The following is a 15802-nucleotide window of genomic DNA, read 5'->3' on the forward strand; positions in this document are numbered from 1 at the left end:
ACTTTTCACTTGTCAATGCAAAGATAAGAGTCCAAACTTTTTATGAATGTTTCAGTTTTCCATGTTTTAAATTGGAATAATCGAAAAAAATAAAATGTATATTCCATGCTACGCAAACTTCCTATACTCATAAAATTCACAATTTTAATATTTCTATCGATTTTGTTAGTCTCGAATTTAAAAAAAAAAAAGGAAGTGGAAAATAAATCACATACTTCTTTCGGTCTTTAAAAACGAGCCGGAGAGATCCGTCGGAAGCGCCATCTAGCGCTACTCACTGGCGACACACATCTTCGCCTCCGCCGTCCTACGGAATTTCAGCCCCGCTATCCTCTTGCCGTGTTTTAGTACTACGGCGCTCGTCACTGCGCTGCTGCTTCTTCTTGTTCTCCATTGGGGAAGAGGACGAGCCGATCATTTTTAGTTTGTGTGTGTGGTGCTCGTGGTTTTTTTTTTTTCTATACATACATCTCTTTTTTGCACAACTGTGCACATTGAATTTCAAGTGGAAAAAAAAAAAGATTGCAATTTTGCAGCATTGCATAAAAAAAGGTGCACTGATCATTCGATAAATGTCTCAGAACACAGAGCTGCAATCCCATGCAGTCAGTCGGTCCTGCGCAAGATCCTTTTTTTTTTTTTTGGTTCTTTTTCTAAACGGCATCCAGCTCCAGCTGAGTGATATATAACTACGTGCTCTCGAGTGTGTTTTTGTGTATGTGCGTGCGTGTGTGTGTGACGCTAACGAAAACAATTAACATTGTGTGCCGAAGAAAAACAAAAAACAAAACACGTTCTCATTGAAAGCGAGAACTGACATTTTTTGTGCGGTGTGGGAAATCAATTTTCGTCAGTCGATTGAAGAATTTTGCAATTTTTTTTCGACTGGGGGAAACGAAATAAACGTGTGGCAATATATGTCTCTGGCAGAGCGTGCGATTTACCCGTTCGACAAGTGGAAGACAATGCTGTCAAGTCATTCCCATTTGCTTCACATCTATTAAAAAGTGAATCATATTTGGGGGTTAAGAAGAATGTGAACATTGGAAATTTTTTCGACATGATTTTCATAGCAAATGTTGACTATATTTGAACTGTTTCCGACTGTGCTAAAAATTAGAAGGAAAAAAAAAATCAGTGTGATTGCATCCTACCAGATTTTTTTTTCTCTGGATATTTTGAAGGTTAAAAGAAAAACAGCATTTGGTAGCGATAATTGTAATATTAAGATAATTTATTATTATTATTACACACACCCGACAACTCACGTAAGTCGAACAAGGGGGGAAGGAGAGATTGAACACCACATTCCATCTCTTCCGCAGCACTGGCTTTCAGGTATCCATGACAACCAGTGACATCAGCTTCAGGGATGGTGATGATGCGGTGGAAGAAGGAAGATCCGACGAAAGAAGCTTCGACAGAGGAGATGAACAAGATGATCAGCATCAGAGTATTCCCACAACACTACCATCCAAAAAGCACGACGAGACTAAGATATAATATCATATAAATTTTTATAATCGTTCCCATCGGAGACATTATTCAAGGAAAAATTTGATAATAATAAGAAAAAACAAAAAAGAGACAATGTACCCATCCACGTATAACATCCTCACACGTTTCCGAATATCGGTGTAATACAAGTGACCAAGAGAGGAAAAAGACCGGAAAAAAAAAAAAAGACAATGAACGACAAACTTGCGTTCGTTTCACCGAAGATGGTGTTTTTTTTGGTGGCATATTTCGTCATGTTGAACTCGATGCTCACCTGTCGCGCCTACGAATGTGATTTCTCGGACCCGAACTGCAGTTGGTCCTGGTCTGACGATTTCATCCTTTTATCAGCCGAAAACTCATCGCTATTCGGAAATACCGCACCGACCAAGAATTCCGACAATACCACAGGTAAGTCAGTTTTATGATCTATGTCACCAAAATTATACTTTCATGTTGGTCTTTGAATGCTGACCATGTTAATAATGCCAATGGAAACATTTGATTTTCGATTTTATTCTCGTAAACAGACGGTGTTTTGATTATTAAATGTTATTTATTTAATGAAAGAATAGAAATACGTGTTATAAAAAAATATGAGAAGTATAAAATTATTGAGGAGTCAGAAAAATGATTCGGAAAATGAAATTAGTGTGGACATCGAAATAAATAAAAATTAAGAAAAACATATTTTGCCATAAATTTTGAAATGGAAGAAGAAAAAAAAAATTACAATGAACCGATAATTGAAATTAAATACAAAATATGCACAATTTGACACCTTTTCTCATTATAATGAATTGATAATTATATTCAAAATTTTAGTGATTAGAAATATATTTTTAATAATTTTGTTGATGTAATGATTTCATAATAATGAGTGACACAATTTTTTTTTAAATCCGATAGAATCCACTAAAATTTTAAGCACTAGTTAGAATTTTTCTAATTTTATAAAGTTATGCTCGTTATGATGTTGGTGAATGACTTGTTTTAAATTAATTAGTGGCATTAGCGATTGGGGATATAAAATTGTAGAAATTTTCTCCAGATGATAGCGCAGAATTTAAATTTTGATAATTAATGAAAGTTCAATGAGAAGTTGTAAGACAGATTATGGGACAACTTGGATTCAAAATACGTGCATAATGATTGTCAAAACTAAAATATCAATCACGTGGATAATTAAAGCATTTCATAATTCCAGAGCATTCAAATACAATATATCAAAAACTTTTTTTTTAATATAAGATATATAGAGACCTAATATACAAGTATATATTCTAAAATTATCAACCAATTATGTTACAAATCCCAACAGAAACATTTTTGTTGAATATTTCAAGGTATCAATCATATATTCGTGACTGAAAAATTAATTTGAAAAATACATAATTAAAGTTTAAAATATTCATTCGCGTCATTTCAGCGAATTTCTCCAGATTTCAAGACAACATGATAGTTTGCTTCTATAATACAGTAATCTAACATATAAAGAAAATGTGTTTGTACATTTGGTTTTTTTGAACCGCGTTGAAAAAAATGGAAATTGTTTTTTTGGGGTCACATCAAAGGAGAAAACTTTTGCGCCACACTCTAAATGCAAATCGATATCCTGATGACAACACTTAATTCCGAAAACTTACCATTCATTCAAAGTCGGAGAAAACGATCCGAGCCTTTTTGCCTGAAATCTTTCGTGGCATAAGACGTGTCAAATCTAGCCAAAATAGCACTAATGCAGAAAGGAAAATTTCATAAAGGGGGTGGCTGATAGAATGTATGCCCTACCTGCAACACGATACTTACATAACACGATAATTCAAGTATTTGTCATTTTCACTTCAACCTATGAAAAACAGATGGCAGTACGGGTATAACACGGAACAAGCATAACTCTGACAACATAAATACGTTACGGCCACACATATACCATGTAACACGTTTCTACATGTAACCGATTCCTTAGAAATTCTCCAAGGGAATGTTTACGAGTTGCAAATAAGGTTAAAAAGTACGTAGAGTAGTATGTATATGCTCATACCAAATATGATTGGCAATTATGAATACAGCAACTCAAAATTGAAGAAATAAAACTATGTACTATGTAAGTTCATGTACAATGAACACAGAACACAAACGTTTCCAGTCATTTTACCCAATAAACGACAGCATTTCAAGACCATAATGAAAATGTTGCTCTTTTTCCTCCTCCCTTTCCAGCTGCTTTTCCAGATGGCCATTGGGAAACAAAATTTTAAATATAGCTACCGCGAATGAAAAGAAAAAAAAATTCAGCATATTTTATAAAAGAATATTTTACAAAGATAACAATGCTCAATATATTATCGGAATAAATAATCTATTATGATTCGATATACTATTTCAACTTTCAAATCTCGTAAAATAATCTCGAAACTAATCAGTTTTTAACGAAATAAAATAAAATTCGTAGCCCCTCCCCACATCCTGGAGCAGGGCCTCTAGGCTGGGATCGTTTGCGGGCCTCTCGGTCAGACTTTCACGGACGCTTCTATAATTAATTTACAGCGTGAAAAAGCAAAAAATGATGAGAATTGCCCCGGGCCCCAGAACTAGAGCCCTGTCAGCCCTGCCTTTGTGGGGGGGGGGGGGACATGATTTAATTATCGAAGGTGTGATTAAAGAAACTTTTCGTTTTAAAACCGTACCGTGTGTATACGTTGTAATTACAAATATCTCGATTAGAACGAACACGGATATTACGAATTTCCGCATGAAACGAAGTTTTTCCATTTCCCGTGAATTTCGTAATGCTTATCTACGAGCCAGTACGGATAAAGTTCCCATACAACGATTATTTTCACTGTTTTGTTCTACTTCATTATAAGCGGGATCGACTGTATCATATTCAGTATATTTTTAAGTCTGTTGTTAGACGGAGTAAAAATATCGAATTTCAAAGAATATTGAGGCAGTCATCTAAAATCAAAGTACGGAGTGATGACACAGCTGAACATCTCCCCAAGTAGACTAGACTGGTTACCATACTTTTTCGACATTTCAAGAAATTTTAGCTACGTAATTCATACCAGGGCCGTAGTTACTTTAATGGCCATAGAGGGAATCCAAGCTTCAGGAACTCTCAAATAAGATAATTATATGTTGAAAGATTGACACTCTCTGTACTCGGATTTGCCCCTGGGCGGTCTTCAGTCCATGGTCCGGCCCTAATTCATACCGATTAAAATGTTTGTTACTTCTACATCAAGTATGGACATATTGAGTTTATACATTTATGCTTTATACTAGGAAGATCTGTGGATAGAGAGATAATACAATTTGTACAAAGTATCAGCTTTTGAAAGTTTCTTGTTTATGTGTGAAGACCCTTCCCTATGTATAGCAGGTTGTCTATCCCAGTTATTAAGTCTCGCCACAGAGAGCAAGAGGCCTACAACGGTGCAACTATTCAAGCATTACACTTCACCCATAGTTCGCGAAATTGATGGCAGATGGCAGCACTATATAGAGGTGGTGGTGGTCGGCTGAAGTTGGTTTTCTGTGGTTCCCAACTTCAAGGCGTGAATGTGAGCCGATCTCCCCTTTAAAAAGTCTCGTCACAGAGAGCAACAGACTTACAAACAGTATAAATGTAATTCAATCACATAACACATCACTCACTTCACTTCTGAAATAGAGATGGCAGCACTGAAAAATCAAACACAACGCTACATACGCACTCAGATTGTTAGGTACACACACATTTACACTTCCGGGACAATTCACTAGGTAGTAAATCACCCATAGATTGTGATAGACCTGAGGTGTGCGCGGTTTGAAAGAAAAGAAAGAAAACACTATATAGCCGGCATTACACAATAACAAACTTCACGTTAGGTTTACAAAACACACACGCACATTCCAACATGTACCAATTCGTTAGAAATTCCGGAGAGGAATTTGGACGAGGTGAATGTTTGGTTTAGTAGTAGTAGTTCAATATTAGACTACGAGAGCGAATCCAAATCGTTGTAGAGCAGTGTTTCTCAAAGTGTGCGTCGCCAACCTTTGTTAGAGTCATCGCGGCGAGCTGTATATACAGTCGAATCCCGTTTTAACGAATACCGTTATTGCGAAAATCTCGTTTTAACGAACACTTTTCTAATCTCTCCAATACGTTTACATAGGAACAATGCAAACAACCTGAAATTCCTTTATAACGAAATTTCGTTATAGCGAAGTGATTTCCCCGGTCTCTTGGAGTTCGTTACAACGGGATTCGACTGTATATTGATTTGTGTCCTATTTATGTCTTGAAGTGGCTCTCTTATAAGTGAAAATATCTACTATAAATTTGTGGAGCCGCAATTCAATCATGAATTAGACAAGGGAGAAGCGGGTGACAAAAGAATGATAACGATTGCAGTGGAGGGATTTATCGCTATATATCGAATATCTTTGTAGCGAGGTTTCACGGTATTAAAAAAAATACAGCAATGTTTAAAGCGTATTCCCAAAGCTGATATTAATTTTTGCCGTTTTTTTTTAATCTAATGTCATTTTCATTCATCCACATGTTTCTCCCCCTGACACGTCCATGTAAATTTTTGTAATATATTTCTTAGCTGAATAATAACGTGGCAATGGCTGTCAAATTTTGCATGATATTTTTTGGCACCAGAAACGTCAGATTTTTCTAGTGTTCGTGATAGTCCGGCTCCCATGGAATAAGCTGCCAACGTGGCTCAAGATGGCCGTGACGACTAAAGATGTGACATACAGTCGATCCCACTCAGGGGCGTAGGCAAGATCGGCATTTGGAGGTGGCACAAAAAGGCTTGGAAAAGGGCACAAAAAGTTTCTTCCCGAGTGCAATTTTGAGTTACTATCCTAAGATCTTTCAGATATTGGTTAAAATAGCGTATTAAAGGTATTTCCTTTAGATTAATTAATTTTTACCAAAATATTAAATTTTTTTCTTCTAGATTTTGAATGATTTGGGAAAGGAAGACACGTGAATCCCGTGCCCCGCCCCCCGTATGCTTCTGATCCCGCTTAGTACGAGTAATTTTCGGGGTCCCAACTCCAATTAATTCTCATTAAGATTTTCCGTTTGAAGCATTTTCGCGCTTACAACGTTTTTTTTTTCCATGACGGTTTTTGAAAAACGTTATAGGTGGGATGTACTGTATATCTTCTTTAAGTCAACAAAAATGCGGCAATATATTGAATTTATGCATGAGATATTCCACAAATTGCACTTTTTCTGAATTCTGTCCCCCTTGCCCTTTTCTCGTAGTTCCCACATGTCGGTACGTGTTTAGTATCATCAAAGTTCTATCCTCCGGATCTGGGGCATCTTTTTTTTTCATTTCCCTTTTTGTGTCATCGCTTTATGAATTTATGGAAGAAAATTATGTAAAGGAAAATAAATTACATTATGCTACAAGTTCCGTTACTGATTGGCGTTTGAGATAAAAGTTGTTGCAAAAAATAGAGGGGAAAAAATAATAAGTGAGAAATAACGCGTCAGTTGCACGAGTTTTAACAGAAGCTCAAAGATAAGATGATTTTCACCCCCCAGGAGAAAATTGCAACGGAAATTTGACTTTGATGGGAAGAGACAGAAAGCGCGTGGGACGCTTCTTTTCGTGTGTGAATAGTGTCATTTTTTTTTCCCCCGTTATAGGTAAAAATATAACGAAACAAGAGAAGTTTCGTAAATACAACATGTCAGTCAGGAATATGATAATACCCACTACGCGGGTACGAAAAAAAAAATTTGATGTGGTAGCTAAACAGCGTAATGAAAGGAAGTTTATTGACCTTAAGGCTTCAAGAGATAAAATTTACACAGGAATTTTTCGGATAATTTTTGTTGAACAAACTTTGTATGTGTATGTATTCTAAGTTTATTCACTTGTATGCGTCAGGAAACTGTCGTTATCAAATTCTTCAACCGTTTTGATAAATACAATAAAACCCCCTTTAACGGTCACCCGTCTTTAAGGATAAATAATTTCTCTTTTATAATAAAAGCATGCATTTCAAACCCCCGATTTACGGTCACCCCTTTTTGACGGTCGAAATTTTTTTTTGTCCTGTCAGTGTCCGCGAAAGGGGCCGTTCCAGTATTACGTCATCATCGATGTGGGGGGGGGTTTCCGATTTGCTGACTTTTGGTGACAAGGGGGGAGGGTGGTGTTTGGATAATGCTTACGTCATCAACCACCCTTTATGAAAATATGAGTTGGATTCAGAGGGGCAGAGCTGATGACGAAATTTTGCTGACAAGGGGGGAGAGGGGGGTCAGCGTTTTGCTGGCTTTTGCTGACAAGGGGGGGGGGATCAAAAATGGCTAAAAATTTGCTTACGTAATACTTGAACGGCCCCAAAGAGGTATTTTATTTCATTTCTCCTGAAACTGAATGGTGAATTTCAATTTTTATAGTACTGCAATTTTTTTCTGAGAACAAGAAAATTTCATACAGTGACGCTCATTTCAGTTTGTTTTGAGGAACAATAAAATAACTCAGTTTTTAACCAGTGCTTTGTGGATGTTGCATTTGACGTCATAATTTTACCAACATGCGTCGAACATCTTGAACTGTAAAAGAATCAGTATCCAGTCAAACCTATATATATATGTAGGTAAGAAAATGGATGTCACTGGAATCGGAAGCATGATATACACTTATCTAGTCATACAAAGATTACAAGATACAGTCGAATCCCGCTATAGCGAACTTCAAGAGACCGGAGAAATAACTTCGTTATAACGAAATTTCGTTATAAAAGAATTTGAGGTTTTTGCATTGTCCCTATGTAAACTTACCTGGGGATTAGAAAAGTGTTCGTTAAAACGAGATTTTTCGATATAACGGTATTCGACAGTGTACCTTTTTTTACACGCAAATTTTTATTACAATATTAATTATTCTATTACTTTTAACGTCATGTGTTGGTGGACAAAAAAAAGAAATTCACAGAAAAATTTAGTAGGTTCCCCTTAGAAATTTCATGTTGCATTGGAAGATTTTCGACTTTGTATATACGCAGCTTTTCTCAACTTTTTCTCCTTCACGAAGCGCAGCTGGTGACAATGGCCCAGGTGGTCCTTAGGCAGACTTGACAATTTAATTCTAATTGAATGAAAAATTACTAAATTGTTTTAATTGATGTAAGTAATATCCTTCTGGTTTCAAATGAAAAATTTGGCCTTCATACTTTGGGTAACTATATCTCATCAAGAGAGAAAATATGGGATATATGGACGAAAAAAAGTGCGGTTTCGGAAAAATTTGCTAGAATTGCGGGGGAATAAAGGGTTGTTAAAAATCGCAGTGAACAAAAACATGTTTCATGAAAAACAGTCATTCAGCATGATTAAGTGACCATACTTCATTGAGAAAAATACGGAAAATTGGGATATTAAAAGGCAAAATACGAGACATCACCAACTACCTGTAAGAAGCTTTGCCTTGTCATCGAAATCACAAACTATTTCTGAAATTGCTGAAAAACTGCCTATGAGTTGGAAATGAAGGGCTTTTGGAAAATAATTAAATGTTTAAAATGGAAATGAGCTAGGCATATTGCAAGAAGACAGGACAACAGATGGACCACAAGTATTCTAGATTGGCACCCCTGTGGTGTTAAACGTCCAAGAAGGCGTCCCCACGCAAGATGGATTGACGAGATCAGGAAAGTGGCAGGATCATTCAACTGGATGGCTAAAGCATCAGACATGGAATGGAAAAATTTAGAGGAGACCTTCATCCAGCAGTGGATTGAAAATGATTGTTGTTGATGATGATGATTGATGATGACGAGCATGAGATATTTATGTACGTAAATATTGACTGGAAGAGTAAATTAACAAGAACATTTCGTACAAAAATACAAATACAGTTTACTTGTAATACAGACATATTATTATAAGTATATCGTAATACTATTATATGACACTTCGACAGAGAGTATACATATTATATACATTTCGTAAATGGCTACAAGGAAACAAGTTAGGCAGCTAACTTATACTGCAATGAAACCATGATAACACATATAAGATATAGAGATAACATATACGGATACGAGAATGAGTACAGTATACAAGTGGCAAAGTAGATAAAGCGGGATATAATAGGATGACTTATACACAGAACAATAGAAAATGAAATTCACAATATATATATATATATATATATTCCAATTTATCTTTTTTTTCTATTTATTCTTTCTTTTCTATTTTTTAAATTTATTCTTTTTTTTTCTGTATTCCTTTTTATTTCATTTTTTCTCGAAAACATTTATAACAAAAATAATAATAGGATACATAATTTGTTTTATCAGTAGTGTCCAGTCAGAGTGCAATACCCTTTTCGGCCTATGGTATATTGTTCTCTGTAATGGGTTGTAATCCACAATCTCTTTGAGATGGCTATAGTCAGAGTTCTGTAGTTTGTCATAGTGGGTTGTAGATAGCTCCTTGATGAAGTCCAGTATAAGGGGTATACCCAGCTCTTTCCTGATGTCAGCTCCACGTATAAATTTAGGTGCCCTCACAAGAGACTTCAGCATATTGTTTTGCTGAGATTGTAGTTTTCGCACGTTGCTATAACTTGCGCAGGCCCAGACCGGAGCTGCATATGTCATAATTGGTCGAAGTATAGATTTATATATAGCATGATTTTATTCTTTAAGGAGAGACGAGTTTGAGGAAATGTCATTTTTGAGATCATGCCTAGGGCTTGGGTGGCGGCCTTGTTCCTGACTAGTCAATCTGCGGAGCAAAAGTCCTTGGCCGGTCCAGAATACACCTTAGGTATTTCACTTTCCTTACTGGTTCCACGGCCGCGCCACCGATGTAAATAGGAGCATGTCCTGGGTCTGTTTTTCTCGTGAACCAAATAAATTGGCACTTGTTGTGGTTCAGTTCAATGGCGTTGATGCCACACCAATCCTCAACGTCTTCGACGAGATTTTCACGGCATTTATTAGATTTCTTATGCCTGGTGAGTATGATGGCATCATCGCAAAAAGTGCTAGAATTCCTACCGGCTTTAGAAATTTATTAAATAAGTAATAAAGCAGAATTGTAACTAATTATTTTAAATATATAAATTGAAAAGTTAATAAATGAGTAACGCATATATTAAAAATATTACAAAATTAATTAATTTATGTTTAATCGTATTGTTTGCAGTAAAATTCTTGTTAAATCAATATTTTTTTTAATTTTTGAAAAACAAAATAATAGTTAACAATTTCACTGATAGCTGAAACTGTATTACATAGCATGTAAAACACACACACACGCACACAGAACCAGACAATTTGGCGCAAACAGTTGTAGAACGTGTTAAAGTTGAAAACTTTAATACATTTCTCTCCTTACCTATCATTTCCACATTTTTTTTACAGTGGTCCATGTATGTTAGAGTTCTAACACTTTTGGTTTTCAACCCACCCTTAGTGCCAATAAAATCAAAGTCCCTGACTTCTTTACAAAATAATATCTAGTATAGGTTCAGCAAAAACAATGAGTTGGTAACTGTGTGCTCCAGCAACAGCTCACGGACAGCTCCAATGACCCAAAAGGGGATCCATGGACCCTGGTTAAACACAACTAATGGATATCAATCTTCTCATGGAAATACATTAAACGAGCTCTCGAATTCATTCACATAAAAATTTTGTATCATTCATTGGTGAAATTATATTTGTACTTCGAAGACTTGTGGGTCACGCGATTTGTTTCCATATCCGAAATTCAAAAGTAAGATTTTTCGATAAATGCAGCCCAACTCGTTTGTAATGACATAGAACAGCAGGTCCCAAACACTTTCGGTTGCGGACCACGAGAAATCTTGGTGTCTGCCATGGACCCCCATTTATAGCAGCAGAAACTACAGCCATCTATCAATGAGAATTTTCTCGACCAATGGAGGGCATTCTATCCAGCACAAGTAAATGAGGTGTGATAGCAGCGGCATCTACTGGACCGTAAAAGAACTAAAACAATGTTTCTACTCCTATATTTAATTTACTCTAATTTATTTATTTTCCCAACTAAAAATTAATTTTTTTTAATTCTATAACTAGCCCATGGATCCCTGGGGACGGGGGTGTCCAGACACTACTAACTGGAAACCGCTAACATAGAAACGTATTCCACGAACTTTTGTCGTTGTATAAGCGAGGTTGACATTTTGAAGGCCTATATATTAAGTACTATTAAAAAATATGTATATAATCAGTTGAAATCATATACTATACATCAAGTTATATTGTTATAGAAGTGATCATATTAAGAACATTTCATAGAAAAAAATAAGGGGAAATTAAGATTATAAATTCGTGACTGTCAGACTTCTGTTCAAAAATATTGTCTATTGTTCGTGACATTGCCAATTCCCTGCGTATAAATAACTATTGATGGGGAATAAAGTACTACAGTACTACATATTCATATTTGTACTCACATTAATTTGAAATATCATGGGGCGGAGATACGGTAGGGCATGGGGGAGACAATGCCTCCCCCCGCATCAAAGGTAAAGCCGACTGATCTAATGTATTTGCGTGAATATGAATTGGCTCCCCCAGCAATCATCGTGCTATCCCCCCCCCCCCCTAGACTTTCAAGTCCATCTCCGCATAAGAATATTATTCATAAATAAGCAAATTATCTCCAACTTCAGGAAAGCTTGAGAGTTAAAATGAGCTTCATTGAAAAACGGGACATTTTCATAAAAAGTGTCGGGCAAAATACCGGAATGTCCCGTATATGGGATCATTCCAATAAGCAAGTTGAAACGTCAAACAAAATGAAACATTTCTTTATAGGTATTGAACAAAAGACAAATATTTTCTCCAATATGATGAGATTCAATTTTTTTTTTGGAAAAAGCCCTTAAAAAAATGAAACAAACGCATCGTTACATCAGAGAACGTTGCGTTTTGATCGACGTTATACGACTCGTAAACATTATTCTCTGTGGGAATCAGACGGGGCTAGAGGTGTTTTTACGGGGTAGGGGATTCTTTGCGGGCTATAGCCCAGGCTGGCAAATTTGATGAGTGACTGATGAAGAAAATAGAATGGAAGAAGGGTGGAAAAATTTATATAGCCCGTAGGAGGAGAAAAATAATGGATATGCCTAAGGTGAGGGACTAGATCAGTAAGTGACCAAAAAGAGATTTACAACGGGGTGCAATCACGTGAGTGGCCAAAAGAGTGTCCTAGAGAGCGAAGGACCGGGTCAGTGAGACACCAAAAGAGTGACTTAGACAGTGTGTGTGAGCATGGGAAGGGCCCAGAAAGCGAGGGAGCAGGTCAGTAGATGACCAAGGAAGTGTGCGTGTGTGACTAAAAGAGTAACTTAGAGACAGAGGTGTATTTACAGGGGCGAGGGCCAAGCGGGCTGTATCCCGCGGCGGCAAATATAAGGAATGAGAGGTCAAGAAAATCAAACTAGGATGGGAGAAGTGCGGCAAAATTTGTGTAGCCCACAGGCCGCAAAACCACGCAGTCGCCTTTGGCCGGGACTACCAATTATTGGTGTTATAGCCGGGGCCGCAACTTACGGAGGCTTCGGTCTCGTGCCTCAGGCGTCGGGCGGACACAGGAGGACACAAATTTCACTTTTTAACCTCTCCTTCAATATTAAACTTGGGCACCAAAATGCATGCTTGCTCTGGTAAATGCATTTAGCATTTTTCTTCTGCAGGCGACACCCATTGCGCGTCGAAATGCATTTGGAGAGTTTTAGCGTTTTCCGTATATTTGGCTTATTCGTTTTCGATTTTTCTTAGTATTCTTAGGCAAAGTTTATCTAGTCTTCTAAAATTTATACCTATTTTCACTTTAAAAATCGTAAATTATCAAGATTTCGCGGAAAAGTGGTAAAAATCTGGGTCACTGATTTATTTTTTAGTTTTACTTATTTATTTTGTACAGCCTCGCACTGTTGTGTGTATATTTATTCCTGTCATTATTGTTAAAGGGTTCTCTTAGTGCCCTAAAATAGGGCCCCCGAAATCACTGTATTACCTGATTATATTCGTATATGTCTGACCTCGCACATGTTTTTTGTAATAGTATGTGAATGCACATACATGACAAGCGGTCCTTTAGGTCCAATGATAGGGACCCAAATTATTATTATTTTTTTTTTTCCCTTGCAACCCAGAATTTTCTCCGGCACGACCACGCCATCCGGGACAATGAGCTTATATCGCGTAAGCGACAGAGCCTGGTCGTGCTCGGTCCGTTCTGTTCTGTATCTTTGCACAGTGGCATCGGAGGGGGGGGGGTGCAGTTGGTGCTCGAGCACCCACACACATATCTAAAACGCTTCCGACGTCTCTATCTTTGCAACCTTATCATTACAGACAAGCACAGCGAAAGTGTCATTGGTACAAAATTATCTCGACGCCATTCGTAATACATCAGATGCGCCGCAGCTGGTGCCAAAAAAGCCGCAATTAAAAAAAAAAAAGCGAAACGATAACAATATGACGTATATTCGAAGTAAGAAACATCACATATAGATTTTGAGTGGCATGTTATGTAGTTGTATATGGAAACTTTAATATGTTTACTCTTTTACAGCTTTACTGGTCGTTTATCGGACACAACGCTTTGTTTCTCTATCTTTTTTCCACCATAAATAAAAGGTGGTTGATGACGTAAGCATTATCCAAGCCCCCCCTCCCCCCCTTGTCATCAAAAGTAAGCAAATTGGAAACCCTCCTCCCCCCCCCCCCCATCGATGATGACGTAATACCTGAACGGCCCCATACGTCCTATTCGACTAAACGGGACATATGGTCATGGTTCTAGCTACAGGAATTTTATCGGATATAATTACACAGCAAAAAAATAATATAAAAAATACATAATAAATAAATAAATAAATATATATGTAACTTTTTTGTTATATATATACAGGGTGATTCAGAAAAGATGGGAAAACCTTAAGAGGTGACACTACACACCAATACAAGCAATTGTCATCAACGAATGCATGATCTGACATGAAACGCAAACGTGCTATCGCGTTTCGAAACGGCCGATGTGCAAACGTTAAAACGGCATTCCCGTTGAAATTTATCAGGAGGAAAAAGAACACCGTGCATGCAAATGTAACCTGGAGGAGAAGAAGAAGAAACCGTATGCAAATCTGCGTCACAGTGAATCAAACGCACTATTATCCCGTACGTTGCAACTGTTAGAACACGGTTGTACGCTGGAGTAACTTCACAGGGCTGGTGTCCACGCCTTTTCTTCGCTGTGACGCAGATTTGCATACGGTTTTTTCTTCTTCTCCTCCAGGTTACGTTTGCATGCATGGTGTTTTTTTCCCTGATAAATTTCAACAGGAATGCAGTTTTAACGTTTGCGGAGCGGCCGTTTTAAACGCGATAGCATGTTTGCGTTTCATGTTAGACCATGATGACAATTGTTTGTATTGGTGTGTACTATCACCTCTTAGAGTTTTTCTCATCTTTTCTGAATCACCCTGCATATATATAATTTTTTTTTGCTCCCAAAGAAATTTTAATGGTTTTAGGGTACATTGGGGCTGCTGATTTCATAACTGATGTTGGTTTTGCCGCATTAGTTCTAATTTTTGAGATAAAATTGTATACTCTCAACATTTCAATATACAGTAGTCTGGAGCCACTAAATTCTGCGTGGAATTTTTACTGTCAGTTTCTCATTTATTTTCTTATTTTATTCAACACATTATATTAGTCATATTATTATCAGACATCAGTGGATTTTATGCATTAGTATTACGAATATGAATGATTTGGATTTCGTGCAGAATGTGATTTGCACACGCTGCTTATGTATTGCTCTATTGAAATTTAATTTTCACTTTAATTTTCATTAACTCGAGCCAATTTGACAAAACCAAGGCAGATTCGCAATCAGCGCCCCAAAATCCCTAAAATAGCTTTACCAATGATTTACTATAATTTATTTATAACGCACAGAGTTTCAATGTGATTTGTACGTTGCTTCTTTCTTGAACTTTGTCTCGTCGCCATTGAAATTTAATTTTCACTTTATCTCATCAACTAGAGCTAATTTAAAGAAACCAGTGCCATATATTCGGAATCATCCCCAAAAAATTACCCTAAAATCACTGAAATATCTTTGGGAACAAAATTAGTGTTGAGCAGTGCTATCAGTGGGTTATTATTATCGAAAATCGCGAGTCCCTATTTGATCACATCAAGCGGCGTGCACTGCATTGACGTTTTGCCGAGGTTTCGTTATAACTGAGTTCGAGGGTATTCCTGCAAC

General features: G+C 37.0%; 1 protein-coding gene across 1 annotated transcript in view; it reads left to right on the forward strand.

Annotated features, from left to right (window-relative positions):
• The first annotated feature begins 339 nt into the window (after positions 1-339).
• LOC149082971 (tyrosine-protein kinase receptor-like) overlaps positions 340-15802 on the forward strand; it is a 185669-nt gene continuing 170206 nt past the window's right edge. The window contains exon 1 of the mRNA XM_089236778.1: positions 340-1908. Coding sequence (XP_089092904.1) covers positions 1689-1908 — 220 coding nt within the window. The 5' untranslated portion in view covers positions 340-1688. The remainder of the gene's footprint in view (positions 1909-15802) is intronic.

The sequence above is a fragment of the Pholcus phalangioides genome, unplaced genomic scaffold (genome assembly GCF_987345545.1).
Source record: "Pholcus phalangioides strain wild (caught in Gottingen) unplaced genomic scaffold, Ppha-v1.0 ptg000009l_1, whole genome shotgun sequence".
Taxonomy (NCBI): Eukaryota; Metazoa; Arthropoda; class Arachnida; order Araneae; family Pholcidae; genus Pholcus; species Pholcus phalangioides.